Source organism: Alligator sinensis, unplaced genomic scaffold (assembly GCF_000455745.1).
Source record: "Alligator sinensis unplaced genomic scaffold, ASM45574v1 scaffold374_1, whole genome shotgun sequence".
NCBI lineage: Eukaryota > Metazoa > Chordata > Crocodylia > Alligatoridae > Alligator > Alligator sinensis.
This window is the reverse complement of record NW_005842383.1, coordinates 232,013-242,625: the sequence shown is the minus strand read 5'-3', so window position 1 is coordinate 242,625 and position 10,613 is coordinate 232,013. Positions and strand designations below refer to the sequence as shown.

At 40.7% G+C, this 10,613-nt stretch overlaps 1 protein-coding gene across 1 annotated transcript; it reads left to right on the top strand.

The window, feature by feature from the left end:
* The first annotated feature begins 534 nt into the window (after positions 1-534).
* On the top strand, positions 535-6,851 carry LRIT2 (leucine rich repeat, Ig-like and transmembrane domains 2). Its single transcript, XM_006029517.1, has 4 exons — positions 535-541; positions 922-994; positions 1,367-2,148; positions 6,046-6,851. Exons 1-4 carry the CDS (start codon positions 535-537, stop codon positions 6,849-6,851), a joined length of 1,668 nt encoding a protein of 555 aa, XP_006029579.1.
* The last annotated feature ends 3,762 nt before the right edge of the window (positions 6,852-10,613 follow it).

The window sequence follows — 10,613 nt, the reverse complement described above, 5'->3', positions numbered from 1 at the left end:
ATCCTTGTCACTTACCTCCTCATTATTAGATGATTTTAAAGATGAGCATTTAAACCAAAGCTTGGTTTTCACAGGCTTGTAAATGTGTTAGAAGATGAATTCCATTTGACATCCAACAGTATAAAAGGGATAGAATAGAAAACCTAGGCTTAAACAATGAAAATTAATTTAAATATTACCTCTTGTCTAGGAATTAGTCAATAATTTTCTCAGCGCACACAAAATTTATCACAATTGCTTTCATACAAGTATTTGAGGGTGAACATAGAGAAAGAGACAGGCTTTTTCACATAATGTCTATTGAAACTCTTCAGAGGAAAAGTGGCATGATATATTCAAGCCGTACAAAATAATTACTATATTTAAGGACAGAGATGTCATTCACTAGTGAGTAGTATCTTATTGTGCAAATAGTTCTATTCATTTCTCTGGAAAGTTTTAAAGTAACCACTATACACTATGAGTAAGTTGGTAAACTCTGGCCTTCAGTGATGTGCTTCTACTCAAATGAACTTCATTATAATTCATGTGACCATGGCAGGTAGGAAGGTGATTGTACATAGTGTGCAGAGAAAAAAGTTTCTATTGGATCTTGACTACTTTTGAATATTTCAGGGAAAGATGTTATAATTTAACATTATCATCCAATTTAAATGTCATTTTCTTTGAACCAGTAGCTCATTGGCTAAAGTATAACAATAAAGGTGACTTTTCCTTTGGTTCTATGGATGCTTTAGAGTTTTGAGGCAGCAAATTAACAATGCATCTCCCTTGTGGTTCAGAAGCATTTACTCCTGCGTCAAGGAAGATTATAGCTAATAGGATTTGGGAGCTGGTGGCGTGACTGGTGCAAGCCCCTGCACTGCACTTTCTTAAAGAAGAATATGGATCCAATTTATCATGTATTCTTCCTCCTTCTAGGCTTTTACAAGATAGACCCAGCACTTTCTACTTGTGTCACAGGATGCTCTTGTTCCACTGACAATTTTGGACGGTAAGAAATATTGGCAACCTGTTTGTAGTCTTTAGCAGAGTGTCTTTGTAATTCTTAGACAGGGTGGCCAGGGTGGCCTTGCGAGTACTAGACAATAACAGATGGATGGATCATTAGAATGTAGATGTTAATAGTTATAGCACAAATTAGGATTTTTGGTATGTGTCTTTTAATATGTAGCACTTTTGAGTATTCAATTTTCTTCTTGGTGGGAAGATGCAAATAATCTAACTCTAATCATGTATTTTTTAGGAGACTGCCCAATTTATAAGTGCTTTAAATTCTTCCAGTATCAATTATACATATGAACTAGAGAAGACTGTTACCCATGAATGTAGTGTATTATCAAAAGCTTTATTGATTTCCTTCTAGGAGTTTGTTATGCATATCATCATTTCTGAGAAAGGTACCTGGGAACATCCCTCAAGACATTAGAAAAATCAGAATAGAAAATTCTCACCTTACAGAATTGCCTCGAGGATCATTCTCCAATGTTAGTGCCTTGGAATATCTTTGGCTTAATTTTAATAATATCACAGTTATGCATCTAAAAAGCCTAGAACGCCTGAAGAATCTGAAAGAGCTAAGACTGCAGGGAAACAAGTTGAGTTCAGTACCATGGACAGCATTTCAAGACACAACAGCGTTAAAAATCTTGGATCTAAAGCACAACCGGCTGGATGTTCTCCCAGAACATGCTCTCAGGTATCTACCCAACCTGACCTACTTAGACCTATCCTCAAATCAGCTTACTGTTATATCCAGGGATGTCTTTTTTAACTGGCCCATGTACCAAAAAGCCCAGCAGGCTGAAAGGAGGATGGACGCTATCTCCAATGCAGTCCTGGCTTTACATGATAACCCCTGGATCTGTGACTGTCGCTTGAGGGGCTTTGTCCAGTTTATCAAATCCATTGGCCCACCTGTTATTCTGATGAATTCTTATTTGACTTGTTCAAGCCCTAAATTTAGGGCAGGGAAATTCTTTTATGACGTGGAGCTCAACAGTTGCATGAAGCCATTAACCTCATCCGTTGAAGCCAACCTGACTGTACAGGTGGGGTTAAATGTTACTTTGACCTGCTTGGTGCAAGCCAGACCTTCTCCTGTTGCGTGGTGGACCTATGCACTAAAACATTTAAGGGGATTTAATGGTAAGGAATAGCATTATTATTTTTTTTAATTTACAATACAAGAGGTTAGATCCAGCCTCAATGGCAGATTTCAACCTTGTTTGACCAGGGCCTCCTGTAAGTGTTATTCTGAATAAACTGAATGATTGGATGGTGAATAAAAGGCTGTTCAGTAGACAAGGAGCTCAGCACAGGATCCAGACTTGTTTTTCAGATGCCTCCAGATTAGGCTTTGGAATACTTAAAACTTAGACACCTGGCCCTAGGAGACTGGTAAAAGGATATAAGGGTAGGCACTGAGGCCTACCCTTATACAGTCAACAAACAAAGTTAGGCAAGTTAGGCACCTCTTTAACATGATTTATGGAGACCAGATATTGAGCACGGAACTGTAGAGTTAGTCAGTATGGAATACTAAGCAGAAAGCTCAGTCTAAATTCTCACCCACTCTGGAGAATAGACACCTCCATTAATTGGGATCCAGAGCATGGAGGCCTTTTCTGAGGGTAAGTGCCTAACTGGTGCCCAGCTGTTACATGGCAACAACTGGGTAGAGCACTCACCAAGGAAGTGGAAGACTTGGTTCTTAGCCCCCCTCCCTTGTTCTGAGGGCATTTTAGGAGAGTGCCCTAACCAACAGGCTATTCAATAGATATGTTTCACCCTTCTGTTGAACCTGGGCCACTATGCCAACCAGAGTGCGGGGTTCATGGGGCCAGAAGGATAGCAAGCAAGAGTGATCTTGAGTCTGTGGCCTAATGCTTTAGGTATTCAGATGGGAGGTGGAGAGAGGCGAGTTTTGGGCATTGGTCTTTGCTTTCTGAACTGTTTATGTATTTTGTGTTAGATAGTCACTGGGTAAAACCAGAAATATTCCTGGAGGATCATTTGGGATTTTTGTAGTATAAAATGTAGCCACTGAATAAATTTAGGGACATAAAATGCTGAGACTAGTGGAGTGGGGTATTCAGGAATGATTTTTGCAACTGGATTTTGCAATTTGTCGCAGTTCCACCAAGTCCTGTTCCGATGCCTAGTTTACTGATCTGGAATTTACCCTAAGTTCAGCAAAAATGTTTTAATTATTATTTAAGAGTCACATACATTTAAGCAGAGAGAAAAAAGAGATTTCTATTATCAAGGGCCTCTCTTTTCTATGATTACAATTATGGTGAGAAAGAGAGGCTCGGAATAAGATAAGCATCCATTAGGCATGTGTCTTTGCCCAATTCCTTTTTTCTAACATTTCTTTTGTACTTTGTCCTCTCATAGAGCATATACTGCAGTCTTGTTTTCTAACTGCTAACACTATTTTCCTACAAAGCAAAATATATACTCTTACTTCTTGCTCTTCCTAGTCCATTTTGAATTTTATCTATCATAATAAGCTCTCCTCTAAAGATTACAATATTTATTAATATTCCTATTTTTTCATAATTTAGACTCTTAAGCAACCTTATCACATTAACCCTTATCATCTTAATTGCTGTCAGAAGGGCAATTTACTAATTTTCATAAGATCCATTTTAATAAAGAATTTGGAACTCTATACAGAGTTGTGTGCCCCCATTACTCTTGCTACACACATTAAATAACATTTTCATGAACCTCAGAATCTTGTTTTTATTTAAATGTTTTCTCAGCACCTGTGCTTATTTCCTTAATAAAATATTATATTGATTCTCTATATTTTCCATGCCTAGTTATCTAGATCTCTACCCTATTTCTTCTCAGCCGTCTTCTTTCCAGAAGTCCTAGCCTCTTTTAGGCTTATCTTGTACCTGCTTCATATCCCTAATCATCTTTGTTGCTGTTCTCTGTACCTTTTCTAATTCTCCTACATCCTTTTTGAGTTGCATAGAGCAGAACTGCACACAGTATTCAAGTATGGGAACATCATGGATTTATATAGTTGCATGATGGTGTTTTCTATTTTGGTTTCAATTTCCTTCTTAGTGATGTCCCACACTTCATTGGCTTTTTTGGTAACTGGTACACATTGAACTGACATTGGACAGAATATTTTTACCAAGTAGCAAATACAATTATTAAGTATTATTGTAAGTTCCATTCTAATCTATCATTGTAAATTCATTCCATTCAAAGTTGTATTACTCATAACTTAAATTTTCCTGAGGCTAAAATTTTCCTTTTCCAGTTGAATAGAGGACAGGGATTTTCATAGGTATCCTAGGTAGGATAATCCTAGGTAGGAATCATAATATCCAGACTTTAGTTATTATGTAATTTTATGCTAAATTAGTTGTTCATCATTATTTAATGAAGACATAACACTTCTGTCTGCCTTTTAAATGGAGGAGTTGGGTTACAGTGTTACCAACCTGTTCCCCCTTGATCTTAAACATCTGACTCATAAGATGATGTGCATTTATCACGATATGTAACATAAACCAGTGAGTTAAATGTCCAAAAATATAGACCCCCTCCCCCCGCCAAATCCAGAGCATTTTATATTTGGACTTGGTCTTTTGCTTGAAATTTGAGTAGAAATTTTGTGACTTGTTTACCAGCAAATCCATATTTCTGTGGTAACTCACCCAAATCCGTGATTAAAATAAAAAGCCACCTACAACCACCCCAGCCCTGCTGGTGCTCCTCAACCCCCAACACCTCCTAGCCCTGCTGTTACCCCTAACTCCCCTTTACAGTGGCCCCTAGCCTTGATGGTGCCCCTCACCTCCTGCCGGAGGGGGCCTCCAGCTGCCAGAGCTATGGGGCTAGGGGTGCGGGTCCACAGCCCCTTGCCCCTGGCAGAAGGGTGTGGCTGCTGCAGCAGTGCAAAGCCCAGCTCCACCCTGCTGCCTGCCTGCCTGCTGTGGGCTTGGGCAGGGGCAGCCAGCTCCCTGCTGCTGTGTGCTCTCCCCAGGGGGCAGGGAGGACCCGTGCCCCTCAGATCTGTGTGCAGGATGGGGATGGGGATGGGCGTAGGCTGCGGGCTTGGGCTCCCCACCGTGCTGCCCTACCCCAGGGCCTCTGCAGCCCAGCGGGCATGACACAGAGGGTCAGGGAACAGCGGGGCCACGAAGAGAAGCTGCTTGTTGCTGCAAGCTCCACGCTGCCCTGGTAAAGCGTCCCCTACATGCACAGCTGTATAACCAGGGCACTGCTGAGCTTGCAGTGACAAGCAGCTTCTCTGTGTGGCCCTGCTGTTCCCTGCCAGGCTGGGTCATGCCCAATGGGCTACAGAGGCCCCGGGGTAGAGCAGCAGGGTTGAGAGCCTGACCTTGCAGCCTGTGCCTGCCCCCACCCCTGCTACAGATCTGGGGGGCGTGGGTCATCCCTGCCCCCTGGGAGTGCATGCAGCCCTGGGGAGCCAGCCAACCCCCCACCCCCTTGGAGAGCCACCTGCAGCCCCATCCCACTCCCCGCTGGGGCCCTGTAACCACTCATTGTGGCCCTGGGCCCCAAGCCCTGCTCACTGCCCAGCTGGGCAGCAACTCCAGTACCAGCCCCAGCCCTGACCAACTACTCCCTCCCTCCCTACAGGGGCGCTATTCCCCCTTGTCCCCCACCTACTTCCCGTGGGAGCTGCTCTCCAGGCTGCCTGGGGCCATGTGCATGCACATGAACATGGTGCCCCCTGCCTGACTGCCCTCCTCCTGCTTCCTCTGGGCCCCCTGCAGGCTGGAACTCTGCCAGCCTGCAGAGGGCTGATTGCAAAACTGCAAAATCCATGGGCCTCTCCAGTAAAATGAGAAATCTGCATTTGACTCCAGTAAAAGGTAATATCTGAGGTTTACACCATTTTTCCATGGGAAATGGAAAATCTGGATGCCTGCTCGATACAATTCTCAGTTCTAGAATGACAGGAACTCATACAGGCACTGCACCTATCATTCTACTGGTGCGGAGCAGTGCAAGTGAATATGTCTACTGTTGTGTTCCTTCTCTCCCTAGTGTCCACTGCATATATCGGTGAAGATACAATCAAATCTGAGTTAATCATCCCTTCAGCTCGCCTTATGGATGAGGGCAATTACACCTGCACAGCTGTCAACTTCATTGGTAACAGCTCCACAAAGATTTCCTTGAAAGTTCAAGCTCCCAGAGTGGTATCCTCTTCCTCTTTCTCTTCATCTGGTTCAGAAGAGCATCCCTACATTGATGTGAGGATTGCCAAGCAGACAGTGTATGGTATCACTTTGGAGTGGTATGCAGTGACTGACAATCCCAGTGAAACCTGGTACACCCTTCATTTTGGGAGGTATGATGATTCCACAAAGGAGATGATTTACATTGGTCCTGGTGTCAACACATACTCAGTCAATGATTTGCTGCCAGCTACCAAGTATGAGCTGTGTGTCGCTTTAAGGAACCAATCACCCCAAAATGGACAGTGCATTGTGTTCGTCACAGGCCGCGACATCAGTGACCTGGAGCAGAGAGAGAAGCTCATCCACATCATTATTATTGTGTGTGCCATGGTGCTGGCAGTGCCTGCTGGGATGTATGCATGCACCATGGAGACCAGTTTTAACTGCCTAGAGAAGTGTTTTGAACTGTGCCACAAGAACCGGAAAGGGCAGAAGAACCTGAGAGAAGGCAAGAAGGAAAACACCTTTGACAGCTTACCAAGTGGCAGTGAGGAAGGGCTGTGTCACCAAAACTCTGGTGAAGGCAAGAAAAAGCAGAAAACCCAGGAGACTATGGATAAACCCAACAAACAGAAGTCTGATCACAGAAACAGTGCTGACCTCTATTAGCTGATGCAAATGGAATCCTGTATTAAATTAGATCAATTTAGATATGGGAGTACCACCCCATGGTGTCTGTTCTAAGTAAACTCTTTTTCATGTATGTAAACTCTTTCTCATGTTTTTTGTGTGCATGTGCCAGGCAGACATACAAACTTGTTTTCAAAAGGGTTTGGGAAAAGCCTAAAATTTTGAGGAAAATGGGATTACTGGTAGACAGGGAGTTATCCCTGAGTTGTCATGGGAGCTGACATAACTACTTTCAACTATTTGTGATGGTTCTTTTATCACAGTATTCAGAAATCACAACAATCCTTTAGGAAATAACTGCCAGAAGTGTATTTCAATTTTTTTCTCTAATAAAATATGGATATGTTTAATTCATATGGTTAAATATAAAAATATTTCATTAGCTATCTGAGCCAGGAAAATGTCTTCTTGACCTCTTAAAGCTTACTAGCAGCTAAATTCTGACTTGCAAAATGATACCCAATTATGGAATGAAAAGCTAAGTCTGAGACAGAAGTTGTGTTCCTTATTTGATTGGGGAATTTTAGGTCTGGGAAAGCATTGTTTGATTTCACATTGTTAAATATGTGCTTTGACTTCCATGCTGTTTGGAATGAGAGCTGAGTTGCCAGCTCAACTGAAAACGTAGAAAAAAAATCTTTGTTTTGGATAAAATGGGAACAAAAAATGTTTAGGTCCCTCTGCAAACTAAAAATGAAAAAAAAAAATGGTTTTCCTGAAACTTTTTTGTTTGTGGGCTAAATTGAAGTTTTTCCTTTGTTATCTTTGTTTTTAAAATCCCTTTTAAATTTGTTCTAACAACAAAATATAGGCAAAATATGAAACAAAACCATAATTTTAAAATTTAAATCAAAACATTTGCTTCTGAAAATATCAGAATTAAAATTATTACTTTTATGGTTTTCCTTTTTTGCCAGAATATTTTTTCTAAATTACACTTACATTTATGAAAAATAGTGTTTCACTCAAAACCAATGTTTGCAATAAATGATTCATCTGAAGACATTTTCTCAGCTCTGTTTTGAATAAACTTATGTACTATAGCATTGGAGGTAGTAAACCCTAGAATTTTTTAAGGTGGCTTCCCCTACAGCCTCTTCTACCTACTTGTAACTTTCAGAAAATAGCCTTTAGGATTACAACTTTTATGTATTAACCCAAAGAATTATTATTATTTCCTGGGACTGTTTGAAGGACTGTTTCCAAAATACATATTTTATCCATTTTAAGGAAAATTGGAGAAGAAATTTGCCCCAGATTATTACAAAACAGCTGTACTCAAGTACTTTGAAGTTCATACAGATTTTTTTTTGATTAAGAACAACGTATTTTGAAACTGAAAATTTGTATTGTCTATGTACAGCACATACTTTTGTGGGGCTATGCTAACAACTGTCCAAGTATTGTGCTAGCTAAGTGTCCTTTCAGTTAAGAGCCTCAGCTGCTTGAGAGTTGCCATTTTTAATCTTAGCTTTTTCTATAATAGATACATTCACATTTACATGTCCATGCACAAATACTACCATAAACAAACAGGAGAAAATCTAGATCCCATGGAGGCAATGGCAAAATTCCCATTGGCTTCTGAGAGGAAGGATTTCAAGGGCATATTTTTTATGTACACTGACTCTCTTACACTGATCTGGCCCAGAGCTCTAATTCTGAATGGATAAAGACAAGACTAAATAAAAAAAAGGAACTCTACCTGTTCAATTGTATAGGTACAACCTTATTCAACTTACACTGTCTGAGAATTTTTACCTACATTACAGTCCTTTTTACCTTTGCAGTCTTAACAATCAGACACACCATCAGTTTCATGGATTTGCTTGATTCTGGAACTCCTCTGGAAACAACTCTGCAGCATCTTTGAAAACATATATATATATATAAAAAAGAAGAAAATTATCTAATTTATAAATTATAATTATTCTGCAGATTCAGTATGCTCACTTTTCTACTCAGCATAAGGGGGGGAAAAGATTTTCTCAAGGGAATTTATTGGTTACTATTTATTATACACTACGACTATCTGTATACATGTATTTTTATTGTTATATATTTATTATTGTAACATCTAGGAGCCTTCACCATGAACCAGGATTTTATTGCCCCAGCTGTTGAACAAATCCAGAGCAAAAGAATGGTTTTTGCCTAAAGACCTTACCGTCCAAGTAGTGCTTATCTTCACATTTCAAAAACAAAGCTATTTTCCTTTAGAGGCATAAGAAAAATCAATTACACCCTTTCTGGCAGTGTAGCAGTGTTTGTCTGGCGTTGGAAAACACTTGACTTTTTGGCCTCTTGCTTTCAACACAAGAAAAGCATGGGGCCAGGTGGTGTGAATGGTGCATTGTGCTCCTGTAATACTCTTCAGAGGACAAAATAAGGTGGTAAACACTGCTTCAGGGAAACTTGAATACGGTTCATTGGGACTCACTTTATAGGATCCTAGGTTTTATGATTATATCTTAGTACTAAGAAGTGAGCAAAGCTTTCTTAGCTATCATACATGCTATCATATACCTTATGGGCTACATTTTGGTCTCTAATACCTCCTCAAATTCTTTTACAGATCTCTAAGTATGTCATCAACTTACATTTTAAATGCATTTCATTTGAGTGTATAGTCTTAAGAAGTAATACTTAGTTGTTAAGATATTGTTTTGAAATAAAGCAGAGATTTGAGAAAACACAGAGATTTGCCCATTTAATCTCTATTAATGTTTGGTCCTTTCTTGTATTTTTAATAATTGACATATTTGAAAGATGCCTATATACCAGTTGTTAAATCATCACTGCAGAGCACATGGAAATGGCAGGAGGGCCACTGGGCTGTGCCACATCTGCTTCTATTTAACTGCTTTACCAGGTGATGATGATTGAGGTTTACTGTAAGAGAATGGGGGCCTTCTTACCTTAGCAGGGCAGAAATCTAGCAAGCATGGTTATTCTCAGTGGAACCAGCACTGTTGCAGAAAGTTTAGTAGGAAGAAGTAAGTAGATTGTGTTGCCCTGTGGGGTCAGGTCAACTCTCAGGATCTCAAAATTGTGCTGTTAGATGGGAGGGTGTGACACAATTGCACATATACAAACACACAAATCAATTAGGTACACACAGACACACACTACCAACTCAAGCACATACACATCCAAGAGTACTAGCCTAGGCGCACGCATACCTACCACCAATGCAAGCACATACACACACCACAAATTAGACAAAATCAGTTACCAACACCCACTATACATACATGGATCACTCATTCATATATCATGCACACCATGATATATATATTCACCAGTTCACACACATAAATCTACTAACTTGGTGGTATGGTGTCTATGGGTGTGCTTGGGATACCTGAGGGAAGGTGAGAGACTGAAAGTGTAGGGAGTGAAAGTTGCTGGGACTGGGATTAGAACCGGGAGACTAGAGAGAAGCTGGGCTGAGGACCTTAGGCTTGGGGTTACTTAAGGTCAAGTGGCCCCAGGGTTACTCTAAGTCACTGGTGCTAGGGTGGAAGCAAGGGAAAAAGCCCAGTGGCAAGGAGGAGATAACCAGAAAAGAGAGGCAGAAAGCTGGGACACTGGGACTGGAAATGGAGGCAGAAAGCTGGGAAATTGAGGAGGAGGGTTGGGAGGTCAATAAGACAAAAACCCAACTTGGGGTTTCAAAATAACAGGTTTATTAAACAGACAACACACTACACAGCCCCACAAAGTTATTGGTTCATACAC